Here is a 14,783-nt window from a genome sequence, read left to right on the forward strand (position 1 = left end):
CAAAAAAAACGCTTCTGCTGCCTTGGAGACTATTTTTCCCATTTCATCTATTCTTTGTATTCTTGCTTGCCTCTCAGAAAAGAACTCTTTGCAGCCCTTCAGATTTAAAGTCTATGTAGGAGAGGAACAGGGTTTTTTTAAATGTACTGTATGTACCTATCAGTCAGCTACTTATTAATTATAACTAAAAGCATGATTAATCTGTCATGGATAAGGCTGCTAAGTAACCCTAATCATGTTAATGCATTTCTGTCACTTATACAAAAGGCAGCATTATTATCAGTTTTTACATCCGTGTGTACTAAAGCCCATACACACAGCAGCTGCAGAGCACTGGTAACATTCTTTCTGCCACAGATGGGATGATATCCATGCCACATCATGGATATCTGTATTGCTCCCACAGTGCCAGTGCAACGATTTATTTCCTCAGTGCTAGCAGGATTTAATGATGTTACCTTTTGCATATAACTTTGCCTTCTAAAATAGATAGCAACTACAGTTATGAAAAGTATTTCCAGGGGCTCATAATGACTACAACTGAAATTCCTCTGTGGGAGGGGTCAGCGTGAAGACCAAGGCACTACTTAAGCCCTGCAATGAGTGGGAGCTAAGAGATGCGTAGGTCTTATACAAGTATGAATGTCTAAGGAAAACAATTCTTTTGATATTGTGGAGCATAACGCTTTCCCTTCTATGTTCCTTTTCTCTGAATATTCAATTGATCCATTTTTTAATAGCCTAGATTTTGGAAAGTTAATTTCCAGGTGCCAAACTTGAAATTTGTAGCCACACCTGAAAGCTTTGTGCATCCATTCTGTCAAGCAGTCAATGGGTGGATACACTAAATCACAGCTAAGCTACACTGTTTAACTTTTAAAATGTTCTGAAGAAGAGCTTTTCATGAAAAGAGTTTCAAAACTGACAACTCCAGAAGGCTAATTATATCCTACAGTATTAGGAGCAGGAGACACGTGGGTCACCCTTTGAAGGAGCCATTCTACTGATGTCTGGGTGACCTGCTTAGACTTGATGCCCTATTTCTAGATGGGTAAAGTATGAAGAATACAACCATTAGGCTCATTAGACATATAAACTAAGGAGAAAAAGCTGAACTTCAAATTTGTCTTTTACACCGACAAGCTTTTTGGTTAAATATGATAGTTTTATATAAGATTCTTGGTGTGAACTGCCTGAAACTAAAGAACTTTACTGCAAGATGATGTCTGCAGGATGTTATCTGCATCCCTCCTGTGCTGCATGCCTCAGTGACCCAAATAAAGAAACTATTTTGTTTTTCATCTGAATAAGCGCCTTGCCACGTTCAGGCAGAATCTCAGTCAGTAGATATCTGAGCACACAAATTCGTGAGAGTCCCAAAAGTTTGTACAGGGTAATAGTTCTTTTGTTCTAAGAATTGCAGTAGCCAAGTCATGGTCAGTGCATAGTGGGAGAGTAGAGGAAGATAGGTAAGAAAATTTAAAGTGTTCCAGAACAAGTGTTGTTTGTGTGGTTTTGATTGTCCTTTGCTTAGCTAACTTTCTTTTTTGTAGCTCTTTAGTCATCGCAGTTTAGTGTAATGCAGTCCACAGTAAATTGTTTGTAGCCATTCGCATATATTATAGTGACACAGAAATTTTTAAGGTCACCATTAAACCTTGCAATGTTGTCCTTAACATAACAATTTCACTCTTTTCTTGCAAAACTGTGGTCCCTTACCCTTTCTTATTAATAAACATGATATCCTTCTGTTTGCTTTCCTTTCATTCTGCACAGCTGTACTCTTCTCTTTCATCAAGAGACAGTCACAGTTTTGTTTATCATACTGAAAAATGGATTTTTTCTTCTTTATTTTTGAATAGCACGCTTGGATTTTCCTTATGGAATAGAAATTAAAACAGCACTGACATTTAGAATGTAAAGGAATTGCTCCGACTGATTATAGTTGTGTTAAAATGAGTCATGCACTTTTGGTCCAAACTTCCTGACATACACATCCATATACATTAATCACTATGACATCATTGAAGAACTATTTTTACCTTGGTAATAAAAGCTGAATGCATTTGTCAACTTTTCAAATTATATTTAATCCAGTGAACATACAGACAGGTTAGGGTAGACACTTGCTCTCAAATAATAGCAGAGCTCAATGCCACATGTCTGAAAATGCTGTGCATGTAATGGCATGTAAAATATTTGCAATTTTGAAATGTAGGTGAAAACCACACTGTAAAAACACAAAATAAATTAGGTTTACCAAGAAGAATTAAACTCACCTGTCAACAAATGCATGGTGTAGTACAAAGATAGGATCATTTGCAGAGCCTTGTACTTGGGACATGGAGCCATTCATGTAGATGTGAAGTGCATTATGTAAACCGCTTTGAGATATGTTTGATATTGCAGTCTGTGGATCAGCAAAGCCTGTATATTCAAGAGGAAATCATATGCTGATATGACAATGCATAAAATTCTTTTTCCAGTAAGACTGAAGATCAAAGTTCCTACTTTCACTTCATTTACATTCAGCTTTTTAGACAAGGGCTTAGGAAAACATGTAAAGGAGTGCTAATATATTTCAAAGGCATAGCAAAGATGAAATTAGAATAAGCTAAATTAAAACTCCTGCCATGTAGCTAATGCAGCATGTCAGCAAATGTACTGCTTAATTGCTTTATATTTTTAAATTTCTTTGTCTGTTGTGTCTGGCTTTTAAAAGGCAACATAATCCCTGCAGACATTTATGCGTGTTGAGGAAATTTAGTCACTTTATTTTAATTTTTGATCTCTGTACTTATAGGTTCCTAAGATAAAACAAGCTATTGTATCTCATCATATACTCAGTCATTTAATATTGTTTGTCTCTATAGAACATGTTTATTTATTGATAGGAGCCAACACAATACAAGCTATAACTTTTACAAAAAGATTTAGTAAATAATCAATGATCTTCCATAGTCAGACTTGCAGGATGAAAGTCTGTGGATTGCTGTTATTTTGGAGGGCACTTAAAATATGGGCTTTTAGAAGAGGTCACACAGACCAACCCCCAGATAAGAAATACTGGAAGATGAGTCTCTGTATCAGTTTTTAATTTGTTAGCCTGTCCGTACCTCACCTCTGATGTTGGTAGCCCTTCTTGGCATCCTGACAGCCAAGCTTCCTCCCTACTTGTAAGGACTCTTAATAAAAGTCAACTCAACCACCTGATGCTTCTCTGTGATTCTCCGGGAAAAGAAAAGCAGAAACATATATTGTCGCCCCAGTCTATTTCTTAACCTGATGCTAGTCCTACTATTTAACCCACCCTACAAAACCTCTCTGTTCTCTCTCTTTCATTTGGTTCCTGAAGATGTCTTGTTCTCACAATTCTGTAAGCTGTAAGATGAGGAAGCATAGTGGAGACATATTAAAACATCTTTACAAATTAATAATCAAATAAAAATGGCTGTGAACAATATGCTTGTTGTGCTGGTCCTCAGTGTTTTCCCAATATTGTTGCAGTTTATTGAGTCTGCAGGGTGGGGAAAAGAATTATTTTAGCTCTTATTTTTGGGAAATACCTCACACACTTTGAACACTTGCTTTATTTACTTGTTTGGACCAAGAACTAACATTTGAATGAGGATCAACAATATGCTTTCGAAGTGAATCTCCCAGCAGTCCTTCTGTTTCATGCTGTGACATATCACAGGGCAATATCTGACTTTGCAAGCTGGATTCTTTTTGGAAGAAATCTAAAGTGTGCCAACCATGAGTGGGTGTTCAGTTCATGGGACTGAACTAGAGCTAGTCTGAAAGAACCCCTTCCCTGTCAAAATCTTCATGTGTAACATGGAAGTTGGGTCCTCAGTACCAATTTTTTTGCTATTTGGATTTGTTCCTCTTAAAGTCACACTAAGTATTAACTGAGACATGGCTAGAGATGCCTTCTGAGTAGAGTCATACTCTGTGAAGTTGGAAACCTCAGTTTTATACTCCACTGGGATTCTGATCTTCTGTGTAAAAAGATTGCATCTCTTTGTGACTCTAAAATCCCTCATCAGGTTTTGCCTTCTCTGTTAACTCTTCAAACAAGGGAAAAGCTTCCTGCATAAAAACATTGATAATTATAATAAGGATCAAATCATAGCTGTGGGACCTAGGAGCCAATATACAGTTATAACCATCTATCTTTCTGATTGTAATAGTATCACCTAGATTTTGAGATCTTCAAGGGAAGTCAGAGGAGAAAACATAATCAGGATGGCTGGAGGAGGTAGAGTTGGCTTATGATGAAAATTATAAGACTTCAAGGCAGAGTTAGTCTGGATTTAGGAGAGAAAGAGGAACATGTTGATGCCCATAGATAACTGCAAGTTTTAAGTACATCAGATGTGGACCAGCATTATTGAAGACACTGCATGGTGACATAAACAGCAATGGGCAGAAGTTCTCAAAGGGAGAATCTTGCCCACAGAAATTTGCTTGATGATGAGTGCTATGTTACCTAGATTTCACTCAGGGGAAACAGCAGAATAAAATGTTACCAAATGTGCTATGAAGAATGATGTACATTGACAATCTGGCCAGAACTCACAGGAACTGATGGCAACAATTTTGGATGCCTTTGCTGATGGCCACAGTGGGTGATCATTGGGATCAGTTGATGTAGCAACACTATGAAATTTCTGTGAATATTAACTGAAAATGATCTGTCTGTATACTATTCTGAAGCAACATTTCTACTGATACCCAGCTGCCTTATAAGTATATTTAAGGGAAGATAGACTTTATGCAGAGTTTAGGCAGAAGGCTAGACGTTTTATATCAGACTTGGGACACTTCTTAAAATTTCTTGATCATAAAATCATAGAATGCTTTGGGTTGGAAGGGACCTTTAGAGGTCATCTAGCCCAACCACCCTGCAGTGAGCAGAAACAGCTTTAACTAGATCAGGTTGCTCAGAGCCCCGTGCAACCTGACCTGGAATGTGTCTAGGGATGGGGCCTCCACTACTTCCCTGGGCAACCTGTGCCAGTGCTTCACCACCTTCATTGCAAAAAATTTCTTCCTTATATCCACTCTACATCTACTCTTCTTCAGTTTAAAACCATTATTCCTTGGCCTGTCAAAACAGGCCTTGCTAAAACGATTGCCCCCATCCTTCCTATAGACCCCCTTTAAGTACTGAAAGGTCGCAATAAGGTCTCCTCGCAGCCTTCTCTTCTCCAGGCTGAACAACCCCAACTCTCTCAGCCTGTCATTGTAGGAGAGGTGCTCCAGCCCTCAGATCGTTTTTGTGGCCCTGTTGTGGACCCACTCCAACAGGTCCATGTCCTTCTTGTGCTGGGAGCTCCAGAGCTGGATGCAGTGCTCCAGATGAGGTCTCACCAGAGCAGAGTAGAGGGGCAGAATCACTTCCCTCGACCTGCTGGCCACGCTTCTTTGATGCAGCCCAGGATGCAGCTGGCTTTCTGGGCTGCAAGCGTACATTGTTGGCTCATGTCCAGCTTTTCATCCCTCAGTACCCCCAAGTCCTTCTCTACAGGGCTGCTCTCAATCCCTTCATCCCCCAGCCTGTACTGATATCAGGGGTTGCCCCATCCCAGGTGCAGGACCTTGCATTTGGCCTTGTTGAACCTCATGAAGTTCACACAGGCCCACCTCTCCAGCTTGTCCAGGTCCCTCTGGATAAGATCTCGTCCTCCTGGTGTGTCAACTGCACCACTGGGCTTGGTGTCATCTGCAAACTTGCTGAGGATGCACTCAATCCCACTGTCTATGTCATTGATGAAGATGTTAAATGGCACCGGTCCCAGTACAGACCCCTGAGGGACTCCACTTGTCACCGGTCTCCATGTGGACATTGAGCCATTGACCACGACCCTCCGGATGTGACCATCCAACCAATTCCTTATCCATCAAACAGTCCACCTGTCAAACCCATATCTCCCCAATTTAGAGACAAGGATGTTGTAGGGGACTGTGTCGAATGCTTTACAGAAATCCAAGTAGATGACATCCATTGCTTTTCCCTTGTCCACTGATGCAGGCACTCCTTCATAGAAAGCCACTAGGTTGGTCAGGCAGGACTTGCCCTTGGTGAATCCGTGCTGGCTGTCTCGAATCGCCTCCCTGTCCTCCATGTGCTTGAGCATAGCTTCTAGGAGGATCTGTTCCATGATCTTCCCAGGCACAGAGGTGAGGCTGACAGGTCGATAGTTCCCAGGGTCTTCCTTTCTTCCCTTTTTAAAAATGGGCACAACATTCCCCTTTCTCCAGTCAGCAGGGACTTCACCGGACTGCCATGTCTTTTCAAATATCATGGAGAGTGGCTTGGCAACTACATCAGCCAATTCCCTCAGGACTCTGGGATGCATCTCATCAGGTCCCATAGACTTATTGTGTACATTCAGGTTCTTCAGGTGGTCTTGAACCTGATCTTCCCTTACAGTGGGAGGGGCTTTACCCCCCTGGTCCCCACCTTGTGGTCCATCGATTCAGGAGGGGTGAGGAGAGAGGTTGCCGATGAAGACAGAGGCAAAGAAGTTGTTGAGTACCTCAGCCTTCTCCTCATCTGTTGATACTCGGCCACCATTCTTGTTTATCAGGGGGGGGGTACTCTTTTTTGACCTTCCTTTTCTGGTTGACATACCTGTAGAAGCCCTTCTTGTTATTCTTTACATCCCTTGCCAAATTCAGCTCCATCCTCGCCTTGCCCTTCCTGACCTCCTCCCTACACAACCGGGCCGTTTCCCTGTATTCCCCCCAGGATACCTGTCCCTGCTTCCACTGCCTGTGCAGTTCCCTCTTACTCTTTAGTTTGACCAGCAGGTCTTGACTCAGCCATGCTGGTCTCTTCCTTTCCTTGCCTGATTTCTTACACTTGGGGACAGAGAGCTCTTGCATTCTATGGAAGGTGTCCTTAAAGACCTGCCAACTCTGTTCCGTTCCCCTGTCCCTGAGGACCGTCTCCCAGGGGGTCCTTCTGACTAGCTCCTTGAAGAGCTGGAAGTTTGCTTTTCTAAAATTTAGGGTCCTGACTGTACTCCTCGCTTTTCCCATATCCCTCAGGAGCGTGAACTCCACCAATGTGTGATCACTGCAGCCCAAGCTGCCTCCAGTCTTGACATCACTGATGAGCTCACTTGCATTGGTGACCATCAGGGAGGGTGACATACTAGCACCCCATTCCTCTAACCACTGTGTACCATCACAATGGTGATGATACCTCTAACCATTGAGATGTGTTGCAAACACTTGGTCTAGTAATTCGTAAAAAAACTATACAGAATAGTTATTGTGGCTCTGGACAGCTTTTCATTGAACATCTTCACATGAGCAATTTATCTTAATAATCAAAAGTTCTGTAACAGAAAGCTTTAGCAAACTCACCCTGCAGCTCCCAGTTAATTGGAGTACATTCTGTCAGTGTCAAAATTGACATCATGTTTAACCATGCACATGAGAAGATCTAATATTTGATTTCTTTTTATGAAAGTTCCATATAAATTGTAAAGTTAGTGGGAACAAAACCACAATGTGGAGTCACTTTATTTTATTAGCCTGGGTCTTATTTTTTTCTCTCAGACTTTTTAAAAGACTTTAGGAGAATCAGCTATTTAGGATGATATACTATGAAATGGGGTAGAGCCAATTAAAATGAATATCTGAAAACATGAGAATTATTTCAGAGTACAAGAAACTTTGCTGCGGTGACTGCAGTAAAATCACCTCTACAGAAAATGTGAGGCTACAGATTTACAAGCTCAGTGAGTTGAAATAAGAGCTCCCTGGTAGATAGGGGAAACGCACTTTCCCCACCTGCTGTGCCCCATGCTGTGCCTTCCCGTGCATTAACTGCATCTCTTGTCAGTCCTTCTGTGAACTGATTTAACTCACTAATCTGGCAGAAAACTACCCTGAGGTCTGGGAACTCATTTTACTTCCAGGCTACTGACATATAGTATCTCATGTAAGGATATGGTGAGAACCAGTGTTGGTACCAAAAAAGGAGGGAGAGCAACTGATTGGTGGATGGAGGCGATTGCATAGAGAAGCAGGGCTGTCCCTGACGGCAGCGAGCTGTTAAATCATCTGGCCAGTATAGGAAGCTGTAGCATTCAGACATCCTTTTAAACCCTCCTTTAATTATCATAGAATCATAGAATCATAGAATTGTTTAGGTTGGAAAAGACCTTTAAGATCATCCAGTCCAACCATTAACCTACACTACCAAGTCCACACTAAACCAATCAAGGGTAGACTAGACTAAACCGTGTCCCAAAGTGCCACATCTACCTGTTTTTTGAACATTTCCACGGATGGTGACTTCACCACCTCTCTGGGCAGCCTCTTCCAATGCTTGACAACCCTTTCCATAAAGAAATTTTTCCTAATTTCCAGCCTAAACCTCCCCTGGTGCAGCTTGAGCCCATTTCCTCTTGTCCTATCGCTAACCACATAGGAGAAGAGACCAACACCCACCTCACTACAACCTCCTTTCAGGCAGTTGTAGAGAGCGATAAGGTCTCCCCTCAGCCTCCTCTTCTCTAGGCTATACAATCCCAGTTCCCTCAGCCGCTCCTCATAAGGCCTGTGCTCCAGACCCTTCACCAACTTTCTTGCCCTTCTCTGGACATGTTCCAGCACCTCAATGTCCTTCTTGTAGTGAGGGGCCCAAAACTGAACACAGTATTCCAGGTGCGGCCTCACCAGCGCCGAGTACAGGGACACAATTAGCTCCTTGCTCCTGCTGGCCTCGCTATTCCTGATACAAGCCACGATGCTGTTGGCCTTCTTGGCCACCTGGGCACACTGCTGGCTCATGTTCAGCCAGCTGTCTACCAACACCCCCATGTCCTTTTCTGCCAGGCAGCTTTCCAGCCACTCTTCCCCAAACCTGTAGCGTTGCATGGGGTTGTTGTGACCCAAGTGCAGGACCCGGCACTTGGCCTTGTTGAACCTCATACAGTTGGCCTCGGCCCATTTATCCAGCCTGTCCATGTCCCTCTGCAGGGCCATCCTACCCTCCAGCAGATTGACACTCCCACCCAGCTTGGTGTCATCTGCAAATTTACTGAGGGTGCACTCAATCCCCTCATCCAGATCATCGATAAAGATATTAAACAAGGCTTGCCCCAAAACAGAGCCCTGGGGAACACCGCTCGTGACCAGCTGCCAACTGGACTTAACTCCATTTACCACAGCTCTCTGGGCTCGGCCACCCAACCAGTTTTTTACCCAGCGAAGACTACGCCCGTCCAAGCCATAAACTGCCAGCTTCCCAAGGAGAACATTATGGGAGACGGTGTCAAAATCTTTGCTAAAGTCCGGGTAAATGACATCCACAGCCTTTCCTTCATCTACCAGGTGGGTCACCAGGTGATAGAAGGAGATCAGGTTGGTCAAGCAGGACCAGTCAAGGGTGCATTAGAAATAGTCATTAAGGCATACATCACTGAAGTGAATGGAATTTTTACCAGTGATTTCAAGGAGAGGAAAATCACATTTTTAAGAGATCATAAACCTGGTTCTGCTCCTTCTGATAGCACTGTTAAACAGCAACAGTGATTCAGTGGATTTGCAGTAGCTTCACTGGATGCAGGCCAAATTAAATCAGATGAAGAATTAGCCCAAAGTTTATTATAGGAGGAGCTAAAGACGCCACTCAAAATTAAGGCTGTTTGACAGTTTTTAGGATGATATATAAGTGGTTCTCATTGAACATGCGGTTGGGTGAGGTGTATGTCTTTTAATAGAGCATTTAATTATATTAACTGTGGATTTTACAATCTAATAATGGAGACCACAGAAGTCCATGTACAATCAGTCAGGTGCAAAGCTTTATATATTGAAAGCAGGTAGTGTTTTCCACAGTTGCTCATTTGCCACTGACTGAAGTGCTGTAAATACGCAGAGGGTATGAAGAGCTCAGAGAGTATTAGCAGCACTCAGTGCTACAGGAACAGAGAAACCATTCCGACAATGCTATCTCCTCTGATTACCTTAGTCAGCTGCTTAATATCTGTGACATCCTTAACATCACTGAGCTATTCATAACAGTTTTGCAGGTATTTTTTTTTAACTGCAATAATGGTTTTCTTACAAAATAAATTTTAGTTTTGTATGACTTTTTAGGCCTGTGGTTAGGACAGCAGGGACTTTAAAGGTCAAATTCTGTTTTGTATGTTGCATGTTGAGGGGATCGAGTGCACCTTGAGGGGACTGAGTGCACCCTCAGTAAGTTTGCAGATGACACCAAAATGGGTGGGAATGTTGATCTACTCGAGGGTAGAAAGGCTCTACAGAGGGACCTGGACAGGCTGGATCGATGGGTCGAGGTCAGTTGTAGGAGATTCAACAAGGCTAAGTATCAGGTCCTGCACTTGGGTCACAACAACCCCATGCAACGCTACAGGCTTGGGGAAGAGTGGCTGGAAAGCTGCCTGGCCGAAAAGGACCTGGGGGTGTTGGTGGACACCTGGCTGAACATGAGCCAGAAGTGTGCCCAGGTGGCCAAGAAGGCCAACAGCATCGTGGCTTGTATCAGGAATAGTGTGGCCAGCAGGAGCAGGGAGGTGATTGTGCCCCTGTACTCGGCGCTGGTGAGGCCGCACCTGGAATCCTGTGTCCAGTTTTGGGCCCCTCACTACAAGAAGGACATTGAGGTGCTGGAACATGTCCAGAGAAGGGCAACAAGGCTGGTGAAGGGTCTAGAGAGCAAGTCTTATGAGGAGTTGCTGAGGGAACTGCGGTTGTTTGGTCTGGAGAAGAGGAGGCTGAGGGGAGACCTTATCGCTCTCTACAACTACCTGAAAGGAGGTTGTAGTGAGGTGGGTGTTGGTCTCTTCTCTGAAATAGTTTACCAACAGGATGAGAGGAAACAGCCTCAAGTTGCACCGGGGGAGGTTTAGATTGGATATTAGGAAAAATTTCTTTATGGAAAGGGTTATCAAGCATTGGAACAGGCTGCCCAGGGAAGTGGCTAAGTCATCATCCCTGGAGGTATTTAAAAGACATGTAGATGTGGCGCTTAGGGTCATGGTTTAGTGGTGGACTTGGCAGTGTTGGGTTTATGGTTAGACTCAATGATCTTAAGGATCTTTTCCAACCTAAATATGTCTATGATGCTGTCATTCTATGTCTGAGTCCAACTGGCTGATATACTTAGTCCCACTCTCCCTGAGGATGATTTTTTCTTTAATAAGGATTTCACATTTTAGAGTAGTTTAAGTCCACTTGATGCATTTACTTTATAATAGGAAGGAAGATATAAGAATTTTAAGGCTATATCCTTGCTGGTCTTTGAAGTTAGTGATGTTCTTCTGGCTTATGTTTTGGAGTTTTTCCACCGTTGGCAAATGCACAGGAATATTTTCAGGGTTAAATCTTACATATTTTCTTAAACAATGTTATTACTGTAATCCCTCTAGAGTGAGGTAGCTGCAAGATTTGCAGAATTTGTCCTAAGGGGCTGTAGTAAATGAAAGTTTGTGATTATCTAATTTAGACCATGTCACCATCTAGTTTTTTTTCTTAAAACAGCTCTTGTAGAGCTTCACTGTGGTCTGGGCTGAACAGTCTTTCTAGTTCTCTGGTAATGACTCTCTGCATCTTGACAGCACTTTCTCAATGTGCAGCATAAATTTACCCAGAGGTTGAGAGTTTGAGCTGGTTAAGGGATGTTGGCTAAAACTTTTTTAATTAGAAGTTTTCTGTTGGCAAACTTCATTTTGAGAAACCATTTCTCATATAGCTATATGGATCACAGTGAAAATACTGAGAAAAGTTTTCCAGATGAAAATCTCTCAGAAAAAAAGGAAAACGTCCTATTAAAATGAAATTACATTTTGAAGTGTTTGATATTTTATTCTATTATTTCATGACAGAACAGCAATAACAGTAGATAATTGTGACAGACAGTGGAATGCTATGGCACGGCTTGACTTGATACCATGTGTCACGAGTTAATTCCTGAATAAGGGAAGTGATAGTTTTAGAATTTTTTTTTAAAAATGTTCTTTTGTCACTTTCTGCAAAACTTAGAAAGCACTGATATTCATTTGATGTTGCCATGAATAAAATAATTTAAAATGTGAAATTTGCTCATAAAGAAAAGAAATCATAAGTTTTTTGTCCATCTCTTATTCTTAAGAGGTAGCATTCAAGGTGTCACACCAAAACTGAACTGTACAAAGAAGAAACCCAACTATTTTATTTGCAGTCAGTTAATCCAATTCTGGTCTCACCTGCTGCTTATAAACTAGACTGATTTTCTGTTGTCTTCTTGTATCCATGAAGTGTCCAATGAAGTCAACAGTGTTCCCCAGTTAAGGCTGCAATTCAACAAATCCTATTTAAAATAAATGCTTCCACTTCAAGGGGCAATGTGAAAACTGCTTTTAACATGTTGGTTTTTTCAGTGAAAGCAGAAACTGACCTGTCGCAGAATGAGAGGGCAACCCATGTGCTCAGCCTCAGGGGGGTGTTGTTTTACTGAATAATATTGACCATTGCTGTTTATGGCTGTTATGGTTACTCTTCAGTGACACAATTTCTGCTCTATAGCAGCATTTTCTATTAGTCAAACACAGATTTGGCCTGCGTTGTTGGCATCTGCTCATAAGGATGCTGATACCAACCCCTTTGAAGGGTAAAAAGGTGTTGTCTTTGTTCCAGTGCACTCTAAGCACAGAAGAATGCAAAATTTTGCCCAGAAGTGGTTCTTCTGCATGATCAGTTCTTCTAAATGATCACAGGTGTTTTCCATTACAGAACTAAAAGTAAGGAGTAAATCTCGCATTGGTGCAAATCAGGAGCCACTCGGTTACAGTCACTGGCTTGGTTCTGGTCATCTTTTGTAAATCTAGAGTAACTCCAGTAAAGTCAATGGACTTACTTTGGATTTACTTTGGATCTAAAAGAGATTAGAATTTGACCTTAGGTGTATTGGCACAAACTTGTGTAAACAAGTAAAGAAGCACTGAAAAGCTTTTTGCTTAGAAAAATAAGTAAATGTTAGGAACTATAGAGTGTTAGCAGGTTTGTAAGAATGCTGTCACGCAGAAGGGGGCACTGGCACAATAAATACAAGCTGGCAACTTAAGCTTGGCATCTGTACATAACAAAGAACTAAGCAGGCCATTTGTAAGAAAGAAGCTAACACAATATGGTTTCTTTGGCAGTAAAACTAGTTTAAATACTTTCCACCATCTTTTTCAACATTAGCCATGTATTCTTGGCTTCGCATTGCAGTTCACTATCTTGTTAGCTAAATAAGTTAGTTGGCAGAAACATTTGTGGCCCTGTGGTGTAAAGTTGAGTGTTGATATAATTCAGGTTAAAAATTAAAACATCCTCAAAGAAAAAAAAAAAAAAAGAAAAAAGAAAAAACCTGTCTCAGAATAACACTGTGTCTGGTGGAATAAGCTCCATCTCCATAGTAATACAGATAAATGCCTACTGAGCCATGTCTGGCTTGCATTCAGACAGACTCATCACCAAAAGAGCCCCTTATCATGGAACACTGTGGACATAGTTTAACTCCAGTGATCTCTGGCTGACATGAAATATTCTTATGGAAAGAAATGCAACATCACTCTGTTGACCTTTACTCTCTTCCACACTAGGTCTTGGCCACTGTAGATCTCCTTTAGCTGGGCTAGAAACGTTGGACAACAATATAGGCTCTGGTAATTGCACCTGGAGTTGGACTATGAGCAAACATGGTCACTTTCTTAACAGGATTTCCCCCAGAACAGAGAGGATCTAGTGTTAGGTTGTTTTGGTTTTTTTTGTTTCATTTCTACAGAGCTTCTAAGGAGGGGACATTCATTGCCTCTGTCTTACCCTACTGAGCTTTTCCTCACTGTGCTGCAGCTTCCCAGGCTCCCTCCACATGGATCCTAGGACTTGCAAAGGTCCACCTTCACTGCCAGGAAAAAAGGAGCTGCTCAATCTCCTTTCTTCCCTTTTCAAATCACATAGGAGCATTCCTACGGATGGTCTGAAAGGGCTGTGGTGTGTCAGGGAAAGTGCATCTGGATGGACTGATAAAACAGGCATGCTCTGCCACTTCATTGAGCTAACTGGATATATTCAGAAGCCACGCAGCACTATGCCCAAGATAATATATGCTGCTTCTGGAGCTACCTAAGTTGTATGGCTTATCTGACTTGCATACATCCTCAAGAACATGTAGTTTTTTCTCCAGTCTTTTGGAAGAGCTATCTAAATCACATGAAATCCATTAGCACCTATTGGTGACAACCATGACATCCCTTGTGTGGCATTTGGAGGTCTCAAAATGACCACAGTGGTGAGCTGGAGCTTCATAACCTCAGTTAGGAGAAAGATTAACACTTTTTAGCTTTCTGAAGGGTTGTTACACAGAACAAAAGAACTCACTTGGAGGAAAATTCTATTCAGAAGAACTCTTTTCAGATGCAGTGATGTTGCCAATATTCAGATTAAAGCATGACCCTCTTCAAGTGTGATTGGCAGATGACACTGTGATATTAACAAAGACCAGCTGTGACTGTGCTTGCTAGCCATGAAATTAATGTGACAAAGAGATAGCAGTAGAGAAAGGGTTTGATAGATTAATCAGACAAAACACTGATTCTGATTTTAGAGTTAAAATATCTTCTTCCTGGATCTTTGGGAACTGTAGGTGCTTTACTGATCATTGTGCAATTCTGTTGAACATCTACGCTACTGCCTTTTTTTCAAATAGCTACCGTTATTTTCAATAGGAAAATGTATCCATTTATATCAAAGATCTATGACTCTGTTTA

General features: G+C 41.8%; 1 protein-coding gene across 1 annotated transcript in view; it reads right to left on the reverse strand.

The window, feature by feature from the left end:
• TYR (tyrosinase) overlaps positions 1-14,783 on the reverse strand; it is a 58,240-nt gene that overhangs the window by 29,594 nt on the left and 13,863 nt on the right. Inside the window, exon 3 of the mRNA XM_075725476.1 lies at positions 2,280-2,427. Coding sequence (XP_075581591.1) covers positions 2,280-2,427 — 148 coding nt within the window. The remainder of the gene's footprint in view (positions 1-2,279; positions 2,428-14,783) is intronic.

Source organism: Pelecanus crispus, chromosome 1, assembly GCF_030463565.1.
Source record: "Pelecanus crispus isolate bPelCri1 chromosome 1, bPelCri1.pri, whole genome shotgun sequence".
In the NCBI taxonomy this organism is placed as follows: Eukaryota; Metazoa; Chordata; class Aves; order Pelecaniformes; family Pelecanidae; genus Pelecanus; species Pelecanus crispus.